At 36.4% G+C, this 23,361-nt stretch overlaps 1 protein-coding gene across 5 annotated transcripts in view; it reads right to left on the bottom strand.

Annotated features, from left to right (window-relative positions):
• The window catches only part of MSH3 (mutS homolog 3), a 183,102-nt gene that overhangs the window by 94,677 nt on the left and 65,064 nt on the right, over window positions 1–23,361 (bottom strand). For 4 of the 5 annotated variants that reach the window (XM_063085678.1, XM_063085681.1, XM_063085679.1 and 1 more), the window contains 3 exons: window positions 14,042–14,174; window positions 1,846–2,033; window positions 982–1,150 (listed from right to left, as the gene is read on the bottom strand). In XM_063085678.1, coding sequence (XP_062941748.1) covers window positions 982–1,150; window positions 1,846–2,033; window positions 14,042–14,174 — 490 coding nt within the window. The remainder of the gene's footprint in view (window positions 1–981; window positions 1,151–1,845; window positions 2,034–14,041; window positions 14,175–23,361) is intronic. The other variant, XM_063085682.1, reaches the window with a different exon arrangement.

Below are 23,361 nucleotides of genomic sequence, written 5' to 3'. Positions count from 1 at the left end.
AATGCACTGTAAAATGACTACCTGAGTATAACACCTTAATAATTTTAGTCCAGAAGACAAGCTGACTTACGCAAGGGTTAAATCCATTAAATCGCACAGATTAATAAACATTTTAATAAAAATTATCATTTACTGTTGTTTCTTATTTCAAATTAACTACAAAATTTACAATTTTTTTTGGTAAAATACACAAAGCAATGTAAGTACTAAAAAAATTGATTTAAAATTAAGCTTGTCTCCACCAGAAAAATATCTTTTTAAAATCCTGAATAAAATGTTCATCCTATAGAAACTTGTAAGCTTCTTAATTTGCTATTTCAGTAAAGTAGAATGTCTCAAATTCCATCAGTTGGAATCTTCCTATTTTATTAAACACACAATATAACATTCCTCAAGACTCAGAATAGTACCAAAAGGTACAACCACATTTAAAGAGCATACTTCTTTTTCCAGTTCTCACTCTAAACAGCATATAATCTCATGGCAGGCTTGTTTAAAATGTAGGGTTTTACTCTAGAGTTGCTTTTTAACTTTTTGGGGTTTTTTTAGAAGCTATACTCCTAACTTCAGGAGAAAGCCCTACCATTTAATGGCTGTGTGATACAATCAACACAGGTAGCCCACTTGGTATCATTTCATCATCTGTAAGCCAGGGATCAAAGACTAACTTCTCTTTCCTGGATTTAGAATAAATGAATTCTATACATTGCTATACACCAATAATCCAGGGTTTTCTATAACATAATTTCAACAGATAACATTAAAACACATGTAACATTCATTAAGTTGCATGACTTTGCTTAAAGACTAGTAAAACACTATCATTAAAATAATTCCTAGCAAAACAATTTATATTTCCAAGGAACAAAACAAATTTGAAAAAATGATACTTATATCCTATCCTCAGATTTTTATTTACATTTAAAGTAGCATTTCTAGTTGAGGAAAACTAATGCAAAATAAAAGTATGTCTGACATTACCTCCTGTCCTGATACTGTCACATATTGTGCAGAAGGATTTTTTAGTATTTTTTGTATTTCTTGCAAATGTGTTTGGATCTTGTCAGTAACTTCTTGAATTTCGCCCTTCCTCCTTTTTATTAAAGGGAAGTCAGAAAGGTCTTTGAATAATTCAGCTTTATCCCCAATTCTAAAAAATAAAAAATGCAAATATATATATTGAAGCATTTTAATTAAACCAGCTATCAATTATTTTTCATAGTGCATGAAAGATCAAAGGCCTGGAAGTCAGGAAAATGTGGTTCTAATTCCAGCCCTGCCACTAAATATTTATGGATTTAACTTAACTTCTCTGAGGACTGACAAAATTACCCTAATATCATTTTCATTTTGTAAGTTCATGATTCCCATGGTGAAACCAAGGGATAAAATCAAATATTTGCTGTTTGCCTATTCAGAAAATAAAGACAAATGTAAATGTCAAATCTTTTTTTACATAGAGTTATTTCTGGAATACACTGTGAGATGACTACCTTTTAAAAGAATAATTTTGCCTTTATAGATTCAAAATATAAGGGAGACCATCCTTAGATATCTAGGAAATGAGTACAAGGTGCCACCGGAGAATAACCTGCTGCTACTTGCCTTTGCCTGAGCTTCACCTTTTCATCACCTGATACCTGGGGAAGTACTACATCTGTCCTAGATGGTGAACTGCCTAAATCTCAGACAGCAAAGCGGTACTTCCATCTGTATTGTAAAACTTTTAGTATCCAATCATGTTTCTAATTACATATGCACTCATGCAACTTCTACCATTATTCTGGCAAATGCCCTGGATTATGTTCAATGCTGGAAAGGAAGAAGTGAGGGTCTAGTACTTACTTGGCAGCTTGTTCATTGAGTATCTTTAAGTAATGCTCCACTGGACTAAGGAGTTCAGGAATTTCTAAAATAAATGTCCGGAGCAAGTCTGACTGAACGTGGGAATTAACAGCAGGTAATAATGCTTGAAATTCTGACTTCAGGTGATACAGAGTTTTGACAATCAAGAAGAATTCTTGGGTAGAACACTGAAAATACAAATTTTTTTTTTTTTAACCTAAATAGCATAAGATACATGAAAATGAACTTTAATTAGTGATCTTTTCAAAGTTAGAATCAGAATCAAGGAAAATTTTATTCTATGAACTAGTTAGTTGAAATAAAGTATCACTGATACTTTCTAAATGAAGTTAAACACTACAATATTTTAAAGCTATAAAGAAAATAATTTGAGCAAGGGATAAGAAAGCCAATACTTGTTCAGTATTTTCTCATTTTAAAATACATTGACAATATAGCAAGAATATAGTGAACAATGTAAAAAATGTGAAGGACAATTCTGGGGGAAATACCTACAAGATATATGAAAGATAAAGAGCAAAATTCTCTCAAATATAACAGGCTCTTACAGATCGCCCTGAAAAAAATGAACAGTAATAATCCAAAGAATAATAGCTACACAAACTGAATATGCAGCTGAAATAAAGAGAATGTTCAGTAATGATTAACTTTATACATAATTAAAGACAACCAAATTAAAACAATATAGCATTTTTCACATATAAGAATCCCCCAAAAAATGCATATACTCTGTGACTAAGCAATTCCAGTTTAAAGAATTCATCTGAAAATGTACTTTAAGTAGTGAAAAAATATGTGTGTATCTGAATATTTACAGATGCACTGTCTGTAGTAATATTAAAAAGATGAATAAGAAACAAATATCCATCAATTAAGATCTCACTAGGAAAAACTCATAAAAGGTAATATTATAATACAATTTTTAAAATTAAGACATCTGTATGTATTGATATGAAAACTGTAATATCAAAGTATATTAAATATGTATAGTATGTTTACATCATATACTATATATTTATATATATTTAAACAGTAACATTTTATGATTCTTTAAATGATATGCATTATTATAACTTTATAAATAAAAATTTCTGGAAGGGTACACATGTAACTTCTTGGATTACCTCTGGGAAGTAAGGTAAGGAAGTAAAGTATGAGGGTACAGAGGGAGACTTTTTACTCTTTATTTTATACCCTTGTATACCACTTTAATTTTTACATCTTTTCTGGTAAAGAGGGTGGGCCGAACATATGCATATAATTTCTCTCCATCTTGAAACTACAGTCAAGAGATTGTTTTAAAAGGTGTAAAACCACAAGAATAATTAGGAGAGAAGACAACAGCAACATCTTAGAAGCTATAAAGTAAACAGATAAGAAGTAAGTGACTTAGAAGATACAAGATACCTGAATCTTAAGATATCCTTAAGGAAAGCTAAGAGACTCAGGAACTGGTACACAAATTATCTTTGGAAATAAGAGCTAGAGGGAGGGCAATGGGGAAGGATTGGTTGAAAGTGATTCAAGAAGCAATTTAATCCTTCAGTCTCCTATTCCTTTCCATGTCACTGAGCAACCACCACTCCACCTTCCCTCCCCTCACAAGAAGACCAATTTTATCCTCTGGAGAAGGTAAAACAGAGGTTATCTGGATCAGCATCATAGCCAGTCAAGGAGGAAGGTACCACCAAAAGCAGGGGATTAAAGAAATGGTTGCAAACTGAATGCTGAGATTTCCAACTGTCCCCTTCCAGCTCTCAGAACACTATTAGCCAATAAGGGAGTGGAAAAAGTCCCTGAAGTATCTCACAAGGCCAAGAGGAAAATTCTAAAGATACTACAGAAGGAATTCTCCTGATAAATGGCCCAGCTAAGTTCACTTTACAGTTCACCTCATTTTTTTTTGTTTAGTAAGCCACATTAAACTATGTAGGCCTTCCTATCAGTATTCTAGTTCCCCCTTGAAAAATGATCAAATACCTTAGAAAAACTTCTAAAATGAAATGCAAAGACCAAAATAAACAATCAATAAATAAAATTTGGAAGGAACAGAGTCTACATCAGAAGAAAACTTCTTTTAAAAAAATCACTGAAAAAGAAGATATTACAACCATGAAATAAGAGCAGGATGCTACACTTTAAAAAAAAATTCAGAGAACAACAGGAAAACAAAAATTCTCGGAAATTAAAATATGATAGTAGAAATGAAAAATTCACAAAACAGGTAGAAGATAATGATGATGAAATCTCCAAGAAGGTAAAGCAAAAGTGTAAAGAGATGGAAAATAGTATAAAGTACAGAAGAAAGTTAGACAACCAGTCCACAAGATCCATCAATTCAAACAATAGAGTTGTAGAGAGAAAGAAATCAGGAAAATTTCCCAGAACTTCAGAATTTTAAGTTGTCAGATTGAAAGGTTTCAGTACAATTGATGAAAACAGAACCAAATCAAAGCAGATCATGAAATTTTAGAACACTGAGAATAAATATCTTCCAATTTCCAGAGGGGATGGGGCAGAATGAAGGAAAAGACAGGGGAAAAAAGGAAAAAAAGAAAAAAAAAAAAAAAAAAGGAAATCACACATAAAGACTCAGGAATCAAACAACAGAAACTAGAAGATAATGGAGTAAGGAAAAATTCTAAAGAAAAATAATTTATAACCTAGATTTTATACCCAAACTACCAATCTAATGTGAGAGTAGGAAAAAAGGGCATTTCTAGACAACAATGTTTCAAAACTTCCAACAGACTTTCTCAGGAAGCTTGCAGAATACCAAAACTACATCAAAATGAAGGAATAAAATAAGAGGAAGACATGAAATACAGAAAACAGAAGATTCAACTGAAAGGAAATAAAGAGATTCAAAGATGGTAGCTATACAACTGATACAAAGGGCAATCTGTCTGGATTGAATCAGGTCAGAAGTCTCTAGAAGACAGTTGAGAAAAACAGAATTCACAGAATATTTGATGAAAATAAATATCTTGAGATGAGAAGATGATTTAGGGTTAAATTAATGATAAAGCACTAATAAATAGTACATTTAAAATTGATTAATGCTAAGAATGCATTCAAAGAGACAATTATTAACCACAGGGGATGAGTAAATTATTCAGAAAAATAAGAAGTTAGGTCCAACTGAGCAAAAGTTGAGTTCTAAGTTTTATCATGAAGCAACTCTTCTCCAGAAAGGTCACTGTATGCTAGCCTCCCCCCCACCCCTTTCACCCTCAGTACAGGAAGCTGGATAGCTTGTATAATTTGGAGCATGGAAGCTTTTGAGCCACTTGTCAATTAATGTTGTATTGTAATAAAAGTGAAGAACTAAAAATAAACATTTTCAATATAATTTTGAACAACAATCTCTTGTAATTACTATAATTTGAGAAGCAAGAAAGGGATTAATTTTCCAAACTCAGATACAATGTAAAGTTAAATCAGCAAAAGCAGAAGAGTGAAAACCAGAAGTGCTTTGTAACCAAGCCCTGAGTGCCAGAATCAGGTTGTTCTCACGTTTCTTAAGAAAAAGAACTCAAAGAGGCTGTAAAGAAAGCTGAGGATACGGTTCCTAAAGTGGCTGCTTCTGGAGTCACTTGTGTTCAGCCCTATTTCCAGCAGCAAACTTCGTGGGAGAGCTTTAGAACAGACACACAAATGTGGAGGCAAGGCATCACAGGACTGAAAGGACCCCAGCCTAAGTATCACACTGAAAATGTGGCTTTGGGCTTATTCTGGCCTGGCTGAGAAACTATTCTCGCCCACAACATTCTGGAAACACTATCTCCTCAACATTTACTAAGTGCAATTATCCTTCAAATGTATTCACCAATCTTAGAAGTAATTTATCACTTTCCTACAAAACAGTTCTTGAGCAAAGTCAGTATGGTCCCTGTGTCTAGCTATTTTCTAAGGGTTGAAATTGCAGTTTTACTATCAACAGAAATGTTTATTTTATTCCAGGGTCAGCCCACTTGGGATCCTCCACCATTATCATCATTATAACACCTATTTGTGCATAATCCATGGCACGTTCTACACAGCCATATGGCCTACACCTATCACTTCCCCAACATCTAAACACCGTGTTCCTTGCCAGTTTATGAATCTCACATAATTGGCACAATGTATACCCAGTGTATCACCATTTGGTGCATATAATAGAAGCTTCCTTAGGATAGTCTAATGATAAAGAACAGGCATGTGTTTGATGGTGTGTTTCAAGAACAAGCTAACTAATCTATAAAACATTGGTTTAAAACGTTTAGCCTTCCTATAGTTGGTTTGTTACCAAATCATTTCTACTCTTCACTTTGCAAACCAATCTTTAAGCACATTCTCGTGTAAACATGAAAACAGTAACAAGAATTAGTTTCTGAGTGAGTCACAAGTTTTTACTAAATACACTTTACTAAAATACACTTTAGGATTCTCCTTTTTTTTTTTTTTTAATCAATATACAATGTAGAGCCCAGCAGCCACTGAGGTGAGCCGAGACCAGATCCTTGCGGCACAGGGTCCAGTCTAAGGACTGGAGGAAAGCAAACACAGCCCAGCATCTGCCAAGGTGGGCAGAGACCATTGCAGCACTGCAGCCCAGTCCAAGGCCCCAGGAGGAAGGGAAACGCACACAACCCAGCAGGCGCCAAGGTGAGCTGAGACCTGCACAGCACCAGGGGCTCAGACTACAACCACAGAAAGCTAGAACAGGAGACAAGGTGGTGTAATATAGATACCACCACACCTTCTGTCCCCACAAGGACAGTTCACCACCACAGTAGCAGCCAGGGCCACTCTACAGGCAACCTGCCACTCACTAGACTACACTGATATAAGAAGAGTCACCAGTACAGCCTGCAAATAGAAGAGGAAGTCTTTATCCTCATAGCCAACCCCAGAGTAACAGAAGCAGCAAGTCCTCTACCAGATGACCAAACATCAATGAAAAAACACTAGAACTACAAACAAACAAGAAGATATGACACCACCAAAGGAATACAGTAATGCTCAAATTCCAGACCCCACGGAACAGGGAATACTTGAAATGTCTGAAAAAGAATTCCGAGAAATGAACTTACAAAAGCTTGAAGAAATAAAAGAAGACTCAATCAGAGAACAAATGGAAACAAGGAAAAAAATCCAGAATATGAAGAAGGAAATTTACAAAGAAATTAATACCTTAAAAAAGAATGTAGCAGAACTCCTAGAAATGAAAGATTCGCTTATTGAAATAAAAAACACAACAGAGAGCTTAAGCAGCGGGATAGAGCAACAGAAGAAAAAATTTCAGATCTCAAAGACGGCCTTTTCGAAATAACCCAAGCAGACAAAAAAAGGAAAAAAGAACTTAAAATAATGAGGAAAATCTAAGAGAGATAGCAGACAACCTCAAGCGCTCTAACATCCAAATTGTGGGTATTCCAGAAGGGAAGGAGAAAGGAAAAGGTATTGAAAACCTATTCAAGGAAATAACAGAAAACTTCCCAGGGGTAGGGAGAGATGCAGACCTTCAGATCCAGGAAGCTCAAAGATCCCCAAACAGATTCAATCCAAAATGATCCTCTCCAAGACAATATTATAGTCAAATTTGCAAAACCCAAAGACAAAGAGAGAATACTAAAAGCAACAAGAGAAAAGCATCAAGTTACCTATAAAGGAACCCCTATCAGACTAACAGCAGACTTCTCAACTGAAACCCTACAGGCCAGGACAAAGTGGAATATTCAAAACACTAAAAGAAAAAAATTGCCAGCCAAGAATTCCTTACCCAGCAAGGCTCTCCTTCAGAAATGAGGGAGAAATACTATATTTCCCAGACAAACAAAAATTGTGGGAGTTTATCACCACACGACCAGCCCTGCAAGAAATAAGGGAGTCCTTCATCTGGAATCTGAATAATGAATGTCACTACCACGGATACATAAGAAATAGCAAAACCTGCTGTTAAAACAAAAATGCCAGTGAGAAAGAGCAAGAAGCTAAATCATACCACCTCAAATATCCAACTAACATTGAAGAAGAGAAATAAAATGGGAAGTAAGAATCAAAAGATATTTAAAAGATCTAAACAAAAAGCAATTCAATGACAGGAATTAAACAATATCTGTCGATAACCACCCTAAATGTGAATGGATTAAATTCCCTATTCAAAAGGCACAGATTGACTGATTGGATTAAAGAGCTAGACCCAAGTATATGCTGTCTTCAAGAGACTCACCTCACGTATACAGACACACACAGACTAAAAGTGAAGGGATGGAAAAAGATATACCATGCAAATGGATACCAAAAACAAGCATGAGTAGTTATTCTTATATTGGATAAAACAGACTTTAAACCAAAGAACATAAAAAGAGACAAAGAAGGCCACTATATAATGATAAAAGGATCTATCCAACTAGAAGACATATCATAAATATATATGCACCCAATACTGGAGCACCCAGATATATAAAGCGAACACTCTTAGATCTAAGGAAAAAAATAGGCCCTAATATGTTACAGTGGGTGACCTGAATACCCTCTCTTAGTTTGGGACAAATCTTCCAGGCAACAAACCAACAAAGAGACACAGGATTTAAACTACACGTTCAACCAACTGGACCTGGCAGATATATACAGAACATTTCAACCAACAACTAAAGAATATACTTTCTTCTCATCAGCTCATGGAACATTCTCCAGGATAGACCACATATTAGTTCACAAATCTAACCTCAGCAAATTTTTAAAAATTGAAATCATTCCAAGTATCTTTTCAGACCACAATGGACTAAAATTGGAAATTAATAATAAGCAAAACTCTGGAAACTATACAAATACACGGAAACTAAATAATAGGCTCCTGAACAACCTATGGGTCCAAGAAGAAATTAAAAAGGAAATCAAAAAATTCCTAGAAACTAATGAAAATAAAGATGCATCATACCAAACCTGTGGGATACTGCAAAAGCAGTACTAAGAGGCAGATTTATTGTAATAAATGCTTACATCAAAAGAATAGAAAGACTTCAAATAAGTGACCTAACATTACACCCAAAGAACTTGAAAAACAACAACAATCCAAACCTAAAGGTAGTAGATGGAAAGAATTAAGATCAGAGCAGAACTAAATGAAATAGAGACCCCAAAAACAATAGAGAAGGTCAACAAAACAAAAAGTTGGTTTTTTGAGAAGATAAATAAAATAGACAAACCATTAGCTAGGTTAACAAAAAAAAGAGAGAAGACCCAAATAACAAAAATCAGAAATGAAAAGGGAGACATTACAACCAGTACCACAGTAATACAAAGAATCATTAGAGACTATTATAAACAGTTGTATGTCAACAAATATGAAACTCTGGAAGATATGGACAAGTTTCTAGACACATATAAACTACCAAGACTGAACCAAGAAGAAAGAGAAAACCTGAACAGACCAATAACAAGCAAGGAGATTGAAGTGGTAATTAGGAATCTTCCAACAAAAGAAAGTCCAGGTCCAGATGGCTTTACAGCTGAATTCTATCAAACTTTTAAAGAGGAGTTAATACCAATTCTCCTCAAACTATTCCAAACAATTGAAACAGAAGCTACTCTCCCAAACTCATTCTATGAGGCCAACATAACTCTGATACCAAAACCTTTATTAAAGACATAACAAAAAAAGAAAATTACAGGCCAATATCCTTGATGAACCAAGATACAGAAATCCTCAACAAACTATTAGCAATCAGAATACATAACATATTAAAAAAATTATACTCTATGATCAAGTGGGATTCATCCCAGGGATGCAATGATGGTTCAACATACGAAAGTCAATAAATGTGACACATCACATAAACAAACTCAAGGACAAAGACCATATGTTTATCTCAATAGATGCTGAAAAAGTATTTGACAAAATTCAACATTCCTTCATGATAAAGACTCTCAACAAATTAGGAATAGAAGGAAAATATCTCAACACAATAAAGGACATTTATGACAAGCCACCACCAGTGTCATTCTGAATGGGGAAAAACTGAGGGCCTTCCCCTTAAGAACAGGAACATGACAAGGATGCCCATTCTCACCACTTCTATTTAACATAGTACTGGAGGTACTAGCCAGAGCAATCAGGCAAGAGAAAGAAATAAAGGGAATCCAGATTGGAAAAGATGAAGTCAAACTTTCCCTATTTGCAGATGACGTGATACAATATATAGAAAAACCTAAAGACTCTATCAAAAAACTCCTAGAGCTGGTTAATAACGTCAGTAAAATTGCAGGATACAAAATAAATGCCCCCAAATCAGTTGCATTTATATACTCAAATTATGAACTAAGAAAAAGAAGAATAAAAAAAGGAAGCCCATTTACAATTGTCACACACACAAAATAAAATACCTAGGGATAAATTTAACCAAGGAGGTGAAAGACCCCTACAATGAGAACTACATACCACTTCTGAAAGAAATTAAAGACAGAAAAAGATGGAAAGACATTCCATGCTCTTGGATTGGAAGAAGTAACATAGTGAAAATGTCTATATCACCCAAAGCAATCTACAGATTCAATGCAATCCCCATCAAAATACCAATGACATTCTTCATAGAAATGGAAAAAACAATCTTACCCTTCATATGGAACAAAAAAAAGCCATGAATAGCCAAAGCAATCCTGAGCAAAAAAATATAAAGCCAGAGGCATAACACTATCAGACTTCAAATAATACTACAAAACTATTGTAACCAAAACAGCATGGTACTGGTATAAAAATAGGCATTCAGACCAGTGGAGTAGAATTGAGAACACAGAAATCACCCCTCAGGCTTACAGCCATCTGATATTGGACAAAGCCAACAAAAATCTACATTGGGGAAAAGACTGCCTCTTCAACAAGTGGTGCTGGGAAAACTGGATATCCATAGGCAGAAGAATGAAACTAGATACATATCTCTCACCATACACTAAAATCAACTCAAAATGGATTAAAGACTTAATTATAAGACCTGAAACTGTAACATTACTAAGGGAAAACATAGGCAAAACACTTCAGCAACTAGGTCTGGGCACAGACTTTATGAACATGAGCCCAAAAGTACAAGCAGTAAAAGAAAAAATAAACAAATAGGACTATATCAAACTAAAAAGCTTCTGCACAACAAAAGAAACAATCAACAGAGTGAAATGACAACCTACAGAGTGGGAGAAAAATTTTGGTAACGAAGCATCTGACAAGGGATTAATATCCATAATATACAAGGAACTCAAGCAATTATACAGTAAAAAACCAAATAACTCAATTAAAAAATGGGCAAAGGAGCTGAATAGACATTTTTCAAAGGAAGACATACAAATGGCCAACAGGTACACGAAAAAAATGCTCAACATCACTAGTCATCAGGGAAATGCAAATTAAAACTACATTGAGATACCACCTTACCCCAGTTAGACTGGCTATAATCAAAAAGATGGTGAATAACAAATGCTGGTGAGGGTGTGGAAAGAACAGAACACTCCCACACTGTTGATGAGACTGTCAATTAATACAACCACTATGAAAAACAGTATGGAGGTTTCTCAAACAACTACAGATAGAACTTCCCTATGATCCAGCAATCCCACTTCTGGGTATATATCCAGAGGAATGGAAATCATGTCGAAGGGATACCTGCACTCCCATGTTCATTGCAGCTCTGTTTACAATAGTCAAGACATGGAACCAACCTAAATGTCCATTGATGGATGACAGGATAAGGAAACTGTAGCATATATACACCCTGGAATTCTACTCTGCCATAAAAAAGAATGAAATTCTCCCATTTGCAACAACATGGATGAGCATGGAGAAACTTAATGTTGTGAAATAAGCAAAGCACAGAGGGATAAATACTGCATGTACTCACTCATATGTGGGAGCTAAGAGAGAAAGAATGAAGGAAAGAAAGACCATAGTAGTGCACTGGATTTGCAGAGGGAGAGAACATTCCTTGGGCTACAAAATGGAGTGGGGAGAAATGGGGGAGGGAGAGGGAGCTTGGGGGTAATTCAGTAGGGGAAACAGGGTGCAAATGCAATTTGTGGTAATGGCTATTCTACCATGAATCTGGCCCTCACATCATGGGCACGAGGGGTGACAATCAGTTTTATACCAAATGAATATTAATGTGATAAATATGTGACCAATAAAAAAATATATATATGTGGCCAATAAAAAAAAATATATATATATATACACACACACACACACACACAATGTAGATGATTTTTGTGTCCCTTTACCAATTCCTCCTTTTTGCACTGCATGTTGGTCACTTTTTAAATGAATTAAAATGAATGAGCCGGTTAGTTCAGCTGGTTAGAGGGCAGTGTTATAACAAAAGGTCAAGTGTTCAGATGCCCATACTTGCCAGCAGCTACCCCCACAAAAAAATTTTTTTTAAATAAAATGAATTAGATTCTGACTTTTACTAGAGTTTTAAAACTTTAATAAATACACAAACTTTATGAAATGCAAACATCAAAGTTTAAGGAGAAGTAGCAAGGCATGATAGAAATCACAGCAACATGGAATGACATGCTGCCATCTTGAAGCTATGGACACCTTGATTTAGCTCTTTTGATTAGCAATTGAAAAATTTTCAGCTTTGATCCTATTTTCTCTTAAGAAAAATAAAAATCTCTGACATCTGTCAGTGAATTCTTTCAAGTAGTGAAGGCAAGGTGCTTGGAGATCTGTTGCTTGATGAATGGTAATATGCACCAATTGTCAGGCACTGGGCCAAGGATATAAATAACAAATGGTCTGGCACCCACTCTGTAACCTCAGAAAAGTCAATCATAAAACTGAGCTATCCACACACAGCTTCTGCTATTGCCGGCAAAACAACACAATGTATTCAGTAATGGTGCGATGGACTCCACTGACTCCAAAACCAACTCAGCCATCTTTTTCCTCAGGATTAGTAGTCCCAGTTCTGGTTTGTACTTTGTTTTCAAATTTAGCTAAAGCATATGGAACAGTTACATAAGTCTTCTTGGACTTTAAATATTCTCAGAGGCAGAATCTAACATTCTAGTAAGACTTCAGGGTGGAGGAGGGGCCTAAAAAAGTAAACACTAATGAAAAATTGGTCACAACTAAAATTTGAGCATTTAAAAACTGTTAATAAAATTATTAAACTGGCAAGGATTTACATTTGGGCAAAAAATAAAATTTGCTTACAAAAAGTGGCAACCAGAGGAAAAAAAAAATGTAATATAATCAAGACAACTATATCAAACATGGTACTGTCCAAAATACATAGCCACTAAAAATGCAGTCAAGGACCCTGGGTTTAAATATAAATTCTGTCACACACTAGCAAGTTACTAACCCTCTCTCAGCATCATCATCTTAGCCAAGACAATGCAAGCTGCTGTAGCATTATATATATAGCATTATGTATAATTTCTTATCAGTAAAGAGGTGATAAAAATAGTATCTTCTCGATGTCACAAAGTTTTTACAAGGAACAAAGGGTATAATGTATGTGAGTGACTTCTGCAAAAGGTAAAACACTATAAAAAGTTTATTGTTTTAAAAATTATTATAATCGATTTTTTTTTTTAATTTTAGGCATATTTTGATGGTAAAGTAAATTACTTTCGTAAGTGTGGAAAACTTCACTTGTTAATGCTATGATTCAAACTGTACAGCTTAAGTGATAAAAATCAAAATAATGCTTTTCACTCACTTTTGATATCCAAACTTCTTTGCATACTAATACCCCCAACAAATATTATAACAGCAGATTTTTCCTTTGGTTAAGTCAAATAAAGAGTTTTTTAAGATTAAAAGAAATAAGGCATCTCTTTTCTGAAGTAGCAAGCCTAATTAAATTTCCCATTTTGATAATGGTCTGAACTTTGAGGATGAAATAAAATATCCCGTATTATAATTGAAGGACCTCTGCATATGTTGCTGTAATTAACACAAATGGGAAAACTTTACCTTTTACAATGCTGAAACCGTAATATCCTTAATTTATGCAATTAAAATTTCTGAAAATTCAGCTACTGTCTCATGCCATTTGTAAGATTTTAAAAAATAAAATAATAATAATACAGCCCTCAGATGTTTTCCTTTAATATCTGGTGTCCTCACACCGAGAAACATTATGAGCTTTAAGAAATTTGATTTCTATCGCACTTTTTTCATACTTACTTTTTTGTGATAAATGCTACAGAGTCCTCTCTCAATGTCGGGCAATTTACGTAGATGATTTTCTATCTGACCAAACACATTAGATTCTGAATGGAGAACTTCAGATACGGCATCAAGTCGAGCATTTATTTCCCTGTGCGAAAATAATAATAGCAATTATCAGATATGCTAAGAATTCAGAATATAGACATTTCCCACTCTACTGCCCAGGATTGTGATACAGTCACATAGAAAAGCACAAAGGAGACTCCACCTTCATATCTCTGGCCCTTCCTGCCTGTTACTATTATTTGAATCAAACAGCAGGTACCATACAAAGAAAGTCACTAGCTGGTTTTGGCAGAGACTGTCTCACCAGGCAAACACACAAGACTACATTTCCCAGCCTCCCCTACAGTTAGGTGCAGCCACGCACCTTAGTTCTATTCAATAAAGTGTGGGTAGGAATGATGTAAGCCACTTCTAGCCCTTGCTCATAAAAACTTCCTGCACTGATCTTTCACATTCACTCTTTCCCCTTTGCCAGCTAGAGGTTGAGCTCAGGGCAATCTCGCGAGCCACGAATTGAGTCCATCAGCCTGGAGCAACTGCACTTACGTTAGCAAGAAATAAACTTCTAATGTATTTAAACCACTAAGGTCAAGAATTTATTTGCTACAACAGCTTGTATTACGTTGGCTAATATAATAGGTCTACAATAAGCAACAAGAAGGCTTGGTGGTGGTGATGATGGTTGAACTGATCAGCTACAGGAATGAAATGGGATTAGGCATACTGAGCCTGGGCAAAGACCGGGAGTAGCAATAGAAAGTGAGGAAGATATGGCACCAGGAGATAAGGGAGATCAGGATTGAGGTATTTTATCAATGGCTACCCCCAAGTGAATGCACCGCTTAGGAAGAAGTAGTGAGGCCTTACAGAAAACGGACTGATTAAAGGCCAGTCCGTGGCCCACTTGGGAGAGTGTGGTGCTGATAACACCATGGCCATGGGTTCGGATCCTATATAGGGATGGCCGGTTCGCTCACTGGCTGAGCGTGGTGCTGACAACACCAAGCCAACAGTTAAGATCCCCTTACCGGTCATCTTTAAAAAAAAGAAAAGAAAACGAACTGATTATACTAAAGGAGGTGTGGCCCATCAAGTACCTATAAACATCAAAGACCCACACTAGGTATAATAGCCACATGTGGTATTAAAGACTGAGATAAGCAAACTTATCTGGTGGAGAGTAAGCTCCCAGGAAATTTTTTTAAAAATGAATAAATAAGCAAGGAGATGACAGAATGAACTGATATTCTGGGGGAGAGACATCAGCCAATAAATAAACATGTCTGCCTCTCAAAGTTTTGTTGCTATCACACATACGGATGTGAAAGGCAAACCTTACATCAGGATCCTGGCTGGATGACAGTTACACTGAGTACTTTACAATTAGCTGAGTGCTTTTGTTTTTATTATCTTTAAAACTGCCCTGTGATGTCATGCCTTTTCAATATATGGAGCCACTATGCTAACTTTGGGTCTCATTTTTTGTTCCATTTTCCTCTGGCTCATACCCTCCTATGTAAAACAAGCATTTGATTTAGCAAGACAAAACTCTGCAGACACAGACTGGCTCCTCCATTCTCTGTGGAGTGGCCTCTGGAATCCACCCACTTTCCTCCATCTCTACTGTCACTACCCTAGTCTAAATCAAAATCGTTTCTCATAAAGACTACTAAAACTACTACTATAGACTATTTCTGTCCCTTTCTCCATCTATTCTCCACACTGCACCTGAGCGATCTTCCCAAAACCCAAATCTGCTTACCCCAATCTACTTTAACCTCAACAATAATTTGCCATTAATCTTAGGTTCAAATTCAGAATCTTTAATTGACCTACAAGGCATCTGAACCCTGCTTACCTCTCAAGTCTCACCTCAGATTGCCTGTCACTCTCTTCCTCCCACTCTAAGTTCTAATCAAACTGAACTTCTTCCATTATATTAACCACTCCAAGTTCTGAAATCAGGGCTCTCTCACTGGCTCCTCACTTTGCCTGCAAGTCTTTTCCTCTTCACTACCACCACCAACTTCACTTTGGCAAACTCCTACCCACTCTTCCTCTGAAAGGGCTTTCCAGACTCACTAGACCAGATTTAATCCCTTTGCAATCCTTTCCCTAACCTCCTCTTTTCTCTTTCCATAAAAGGAATCATAATTGTATTTCTTCTTCAATTGTATTTACTACTTCACTGTCTTTCCCACCAGACTGTAAACTCAGTGAGGACAGGGATCATTTCTTCATCCCCACAGTTCCAGCATCATAAGATGTGCTCAGTAAAAAGTTGCTGAATTCAATTCCATTCAATTCCAATGCCTACATGTAAAGTAAATCAGGATGAGGTGAAAAAATAATTAAATTTTCTTTGCATAGGATTGTTGTGAATAAAATAAATCAATGTTTTACTCTAACATTTACCCCAAATGCTACACAAATATAAAGTTTTACTTTAATAACTCACTACTGCATAAATGAAAGATGACACCAATTTGAATAGACAAAGTTGCTGCTACAGATGGTTAGAGGACAGATAAATAATGCCATCTGTGAACGTATAAGACAGCCTACACAGATAGCTAGTGCCTCAAAAATTAAAGGTTTTCTGTGATATAGAAAGAGCAAAAGAGTTTAACAGAAACCTAAGCCATGTTTATGAAATCTACCAAAAGATTTTTTTTTAAATAGATATAAAACTATAAATTTCTGGGCCGGCCCCATGGCTCACTCGGGAGGGTGCGGTGCTGATAGCACCAACGCCACGGGTTCGGATCCTCTATAGGGATCACCATGCGCTCACTGGCTAAGCATAGTGCGGACGACACCAAGACAAGGGTTGCGATTCCCTTACTGGTCAAAACAAAACAAAACAAAAACAAAAACCTATAAATTTCTTAGAGACTGAAAAGGTTGTGCTAAGTTGGTTTGGAAGCTGGGAAAACACAAAATGGCTTTATTCTACTCTAGTGTCAGCCCAGGCAAAAGGAGCATGTTCACTATGAATCATTTTGGTTTTTACCCAACCTTCTTTAGGGAAGTAATGGCTCAGAGGTTACGAATTTGGGCTTAGAAAGCATGCGGCCTTGGTTCAAACCCAGGCTTTGCCATTTACCAATTATTGAGCCCTGCCTTAGTTTCTCCATCTATAAAATGAGAACAGCAATAGGCACTAACTTTTGGTGTCATTACAATAATTCAATAAAATAATACATGCCAAACAGCACAGTGCCTGCTACACAGTAACCACTCATTAAATGTTAACTGTTAACCATAATCACTATTACAAAATTTGTTTAGCAGATAACCAAAGAACAACACAGGGAAGGAAGAAATAGCATCCAAAACATACACTTGGAAATAACTATATGTAGACAAACCTTAAGGCACAGATACGCAAACAGGTATTTTGTACAAAGTGAACAAGAAAGGATTATACAAGGAGAGCTAGTCCTGGGATCTCAAGTGCTAAATCTGATGGGTAGTGATGGCCTGAAGTACTATGTTGAGACTGGTTAGTAGCGTGCATTAAGAAAGCATGTTATAACTAATTATGGATGTCTAAATGGGCAGGGAGACAGTGAAAAAGTACGTGGCATTGTTTACCACAAATTTCTTATCACTGGGATAGCTATAATTCCATTGTTATCTCCTATATGCAGATCAGAATGCAAATGAATAAGAATGACTTCTAAGTTTGAAGAAATAAAATAATTCACATACCTTAGAATTGTTCTTTAATTAGCAATAGTAACAAGACCCTCCACGTAACTGTAATAAAACAATGTCAGATCACCAGAATAGAGAATCATTATTTTAGTGGAATCAGTGAGAGAGATTTGGTAATTGTTGACAGTCAACAAAACAGGAAGTAGCAGTGGCAAATGGGGATGATAAAGATATTGCTCCAAGATGCCCTACAGTACTCTACAGTTGACACTACAATACTATATAATCTAAATGAATGAAAAGAAGGCACCTGAGTCATTTCATCTCATATGCCAAAAAACAATGGACTTGAGGTCCTGGGGATGACAAAGATTCTTCTTTACCAAAGATCCAGGGACTAACTGTGGGTGTCACTGGAGTCCTTCACATTTGGAGATGAACTAGGTGATGTCAGTATCTGTTATATGTGGTTGTTACTCAGAAAGACAGTGTGATCTCCTGTTATTGCCACTGATGGAGTCTGTACCTACCAGTTGTTACTTGTGGAGATATTTCTATAATTCAAACATAAGGTTATGTGGAGTGGGGGGCAAGTGAAATACAAACTGCTGGAAGTGGGTGTTCGGGGTTTTTGTTTGCTTATTTGTTTTACTGAAAGGTCTGCTTTAAAGACAGACGATACAAGGGCCGGCCCCGTGGCTCACTCGGGAGAGTGCGGCACTGGTAGCACCAAGGCCACACGTTTGGATCCTATATAGGGATGGCCGGTTCACTCACTGGCTGAGCGCGGTGCAGACAACACTGTGCCGGGGGTTGAGATCCCCTTACTGGTCAGAAAAAATAAAAAAAATAAAGACACATGATACAAAATGAATAAATGAAATTCACACATTAATACATTGGTCATGTTGTTAAACCAACTACTTAAATAACTTTCTTTTAGAAACATAAACCATAAGCCCTTTCCTAGGATCTAAGCATCATTACTTAGACTACCTACCTTCTCCCTTCATATACACCATTCATTCATTCATTTAATGAATAATTACTGAGTATTTACAAAGTACCTATTATAGAAGGTGGGAGACGTTAGGGCTATAATTGTCAACAAGAGATCTTTTGAACCCTTGTTCACAAAGAATTTACACTCACTTTAAAAAAAGAATTAGCGATAATAATGTGCTAAGATTATAACAGGGTTACGATCCGAGTATAATGGAAACTCAGTGAGGAACATCTAATCTAGTTTTAGGGGTCAGGGAAGATCTCCTAGGGGTGGTAATGTCTGAGTGGATACCTGTAAAAAATTAGTGGAAGATGGAAAGTGAGTATGTGAAAATGTATGTGAAAAGTAGGAGAAAGAGAGGTAAGCAGGGCCGTGGTCATGTGAGCAATGCAGGCCACACAGGAGCTTCAATTTTATCTTGGGAGCAATGAGAACCAAGGCCAATGGTTTGGACGGGCATAAGGACAGTAACAGGAAGACCAGTTAGAAGGCTGTTTCAGAAATCCAGGGCAGCAACACTGAAGGCCTGAACTTGAGGAGGGGACATAGGAATAGAGAGAACATAGTTTCAAGAGATATTAAAGAGGTAAAGTTAACAGGAGCTGTGACTGATTAGATGAGGGAAGGAAAGGGATGAGTATGTTGGGTAATGAGATGCACTACGATGCCACCCACAAATATCATGCTCAGAGCTGACCTAGTCGTGAAAGAAAGGTATTACTTTATAAAACTACATTCTACAGAGCTATTCTGAATATTTACATTGTTGTAAACTGTAAATCATCCAACAAGCTTTAAAGAGTAAGGGTGAACTTGCAGTCTTGTTTCACATCATTTGGCTGAACTGAAATATATCAAGCACTGAACCTGAATTAAGATTGTCCCAGACTTGTAGTGCCATTAGGAACCCGGCAGAAGCAAACAAAAATCCTCTCTGGGAGAAGGCACTTTCATCCTAGCCCTCACATTATTCCTAAAAATAAATTTCCAAATAATATTATCAATACATAAACAAAGACAACCAAGCTCAAAAAGAAATCCGATGAGTAATAATCAACACAAATAACAGACAACCGGCACAAACACACAAACTACCAAGCTATTAGGGGGGGATAAATGATGAACGATAAATATTCGATGAATCCAAAAGAAGTCACAAAAAGAAAGCAAAAGAAACACAGAATAGTTAGAGAAACCAAAAAGCAAATCAGACATGTAATTTTCTTTGTTTTAGCTTTTTTTGTTGTCTCTTCGTAAGATTTTTATCTCTGATTTAGTGTTTTGGAGTTTCACTATGATTTCGCAAAATGTGGATTTCTTCTTTGTTTTCAGTCACACTTCGGGTTCACTGTGCTTTCTAAATCTCAGGATTTACACCCGTCATGAATTATGAGAAATTCTTACCCTTTATCATTTCTTAGAATGAATGGGAAGAGAGACAATACTCAAATTTTCTTTTCTTCGGGCCGAGCCTGTGGCGCACTTGGGAGAGTGCGGTGCTGGGAGCGCGGCGACGCTCCCGCCGTGGGTTCGGATCCTATATGGGAATGGCCGGTGCACTCACTGGCTGAGTGCCGGTCACGAAAAAGACAAAAAAAAAAAAAAAAAATTTTCTTTTCTTCTTCTGGAAATCTGATGAAGATTAAATTTGACCACCTAATTCTAGATTTGTCTTTCAATCTCATATCTTCTTTCACATTGTCTTCTGTGCTGCATTCTAGGTAATTCATCAGATATTATCTGGCATTTCAGTTATTACATCTATTCTTGCATAACCTTTCCACTGTTTTTAAAAATTGTACATGGTTCCTTTTTAAATCAACCTGAGCCCTTTTGACAGTATTTTTGTTCTGTTTATATTTTTGATTCTCTTTTGTATTTCTTTTAACTTGATGGCTTGATACATGTCTGAGACACCATCAGACCATTTTAAATAAATTTCACAGCTTGGAAATTGTTACACCATGCAGATAGTATAAATTGGAATTGCAAACCTGTGAGTGAAGGCCTGTGGTTAAGAATTCCTGGAAACTCTTCCCCCTGATACAACTGGGCCAAGTCATATTTCTTTGTCACCTCTCTACTGAGTTTACAGTCCTTTGAGTGTCTCACACTACTAGTCTCCCTAACTTAAATGGACTGTAGACCTTGTTTCCTTTCTCCTACATGGCAATTAAAACCCAATCCTTTTAATCACCAAGATCTGTGAAGGCCCTGAGCAGTCCATTCACTCCCGTTTCTAGCTCCTTTTTCAATCTGTTCCCTGAGTTTTTCCCTTACATTTTTTATACAAGCTCAGCTATGTCCTAAAAGGATGTTTGTTATACTTTATTCAGCATATCCCTAGTTATTTCATAGGGAGGTATTTTTATGACATTAAAGCCACAGAATATGAAGTCCTCCCATAGCATTTTGAGGGGAGATATTCTAAAAATTCCCACTAATAAAAACATAAAGATGGAGGAACATAAAACTGTAAGAGCCAAGAAGGAAAAGATACATATCTCCTTCTCCTCATTCTCTCCTGTATTCCTCCTCCTCAGCCCAATGAAAGCTGCCATTTACTGTTGGTCATTTGGGCTGGTCTCGATCTCACTGAAGGACCCGATACTACAGAACAAAGCAGAGGACAGCTAAAGTTCCTGGATATTCCAAGAGGTGCTAGTTAACACATACTCCCTGACAGGGCAGACATAAGAGCAAGAGGCACTCGGGTTCATTTTTTTCTTGGCAGCAGCAGTCCCCCTTCCTACTCTCACTTACCTTCACACAGCAAGGAAAGAGGCAGGGACTGGGCACCAATTAATCACAGCTCTTAATTATGAGTCATCTACCACTCTCCCTTACCATTTATGAGTAGTAACGTATCCCACTGGGCTGAGTAAAACCAGAGCCACCACTGATGGACATTGTGTTGGCAGGCTCATGGAACATGGGAAACCACAAAGAACCACTAGGGCCTCCCAGTACAGTAAGTTTCAAGAAGTTACAGAGAGTTAGAAGTGGCATTTAATTTTGTTCAGTAAATGTTAAGTAGAAAGAAATATGTATTATTCTATTACTTCGTCTTTTAGGCCAGGGTAATGAATTAGAAATACAACCATTAATACTCCAAACATATGGGATTATCAAAATAAAATCCATTTAAATTATCAAGAAAATTAACTACCACTAAAATGTACTTAGTACATTAGAAAAATTACACAAAAACGCAGTCAAAAACCTAGTTCCTAACACAAACAATTCTCTATTTCCTTAATTTTAATTATTTATGTGATTTAAATGCCAAGAATTACCTTAGCATGCTTAATTCTCTAAAGCAGTTTTCTAAAAATCTAACTGGAATTATAAAAGCATTCTTTGTTTGCTCTAATTGTGGTATTGGGCTATACAGTGAGGAACAGCTAAGTATTTTATTTTAGGTACAAAAGCTTCTACTGCTTATATCTCCTTCTCACTAGGTGATTATGACTTGACCAAATCAGATTAGAAATGTCTTGAGAATAGCAACACTACTTTGTCACTGAGACTAAATAATACAAAATTTAAAATAACTATCTTATACTATTAAGGGAAAGCAGCAAAGTACAAAGCACTGTGTATATTATGGCCCTATCTATATAATAAGGAAAGACAGGATGTGTGTTCATATTTGCCTGCTTGCTTTTTAAAAACAAAAAGTCTCTGGAAGAAGAAAGTAATAAGCATGATTATCCAGTGAAATATGGGCAGATGTGAGGAAGGAACGAGAAGCAAACATTCCACTGTGTTTCTTCTCACGGTTTTAAATTGGTAAAGGGCCACAAAAAAATGATTACAATGAGTAACATTGAGTATACTAATTATCCTGATTTGAGCATCACATATTGCACACAGGTACTGATATTCAACATTGTACCCCACAGATTTATACAATCAATAATGTTTCAATAAAAAATAAATATTTTTCAACTATGTGAAGGTATATTACATGCTTAAAAATTTAAATAACGTAATTTTTTTTTTTTTTTTTGAGGTGTGAAGCCTGGGGAAGCCCAACCCAGCCGCAACTAGGCAAGCTGCTGCCGCAACTAGGCAAGCTGCTGCCATTATAAATGGTATAATTTATTTACTCTTTTACAACATTTTTTTTAGTTTTATCCATGCTGATACATGTAGACTTAGATCACTCATTTTAACTGCTACCAGGGCCCTGAGGCATGGAGGGGGGGGAAGCTGAACACAGCTGCAACCAGGTAAAGAGCACACCAAAACACCATTTTCACATGGGTAGCCCACCACAGCCACTGCAATTGCCATGGCTGCTGCAAAAGCGGCTAGTCTCTATAGCAGCAGTCGCAGCCAACATGAAGATGGCACACCAGTCTCAACTGCATTGACACAAAAAGAGGCACCAGCGGAGACCAAAAAAAATTTTTAAAAAGAGGTCTGCTCTCTCCATAAAGCACACTCCAGAGTAATAGAAGCAGCATCTGATTTACAATAATACAGGAGGACTTGATCACACGTGTCTCAGTACTGTACAGATCTTCTAGGCAATAAACCAACAGAGGAACAGTTAATATATCAGATGGAGAACAAATCTATGGTTATTTGAGGGGGG

The sequence above is a fragment of the Cynocephalus volans genome, chromosome 2 (genome assembly GCF_027409185.1).
Source record: "Cynocephalus volans isolate mCynVol1 chromosome 2, mCynVol1.pri, whole genome shotgun sequence".
NCBI lineage: Eukaryota > Metazoa > Chordata > Mammalia > Dermoptera > Cynocephalidae > Cynocephalus > Cynocephalus volans.
This window is presented reverse-complemented; position numbering and strand designations above follow the sequence as displayed.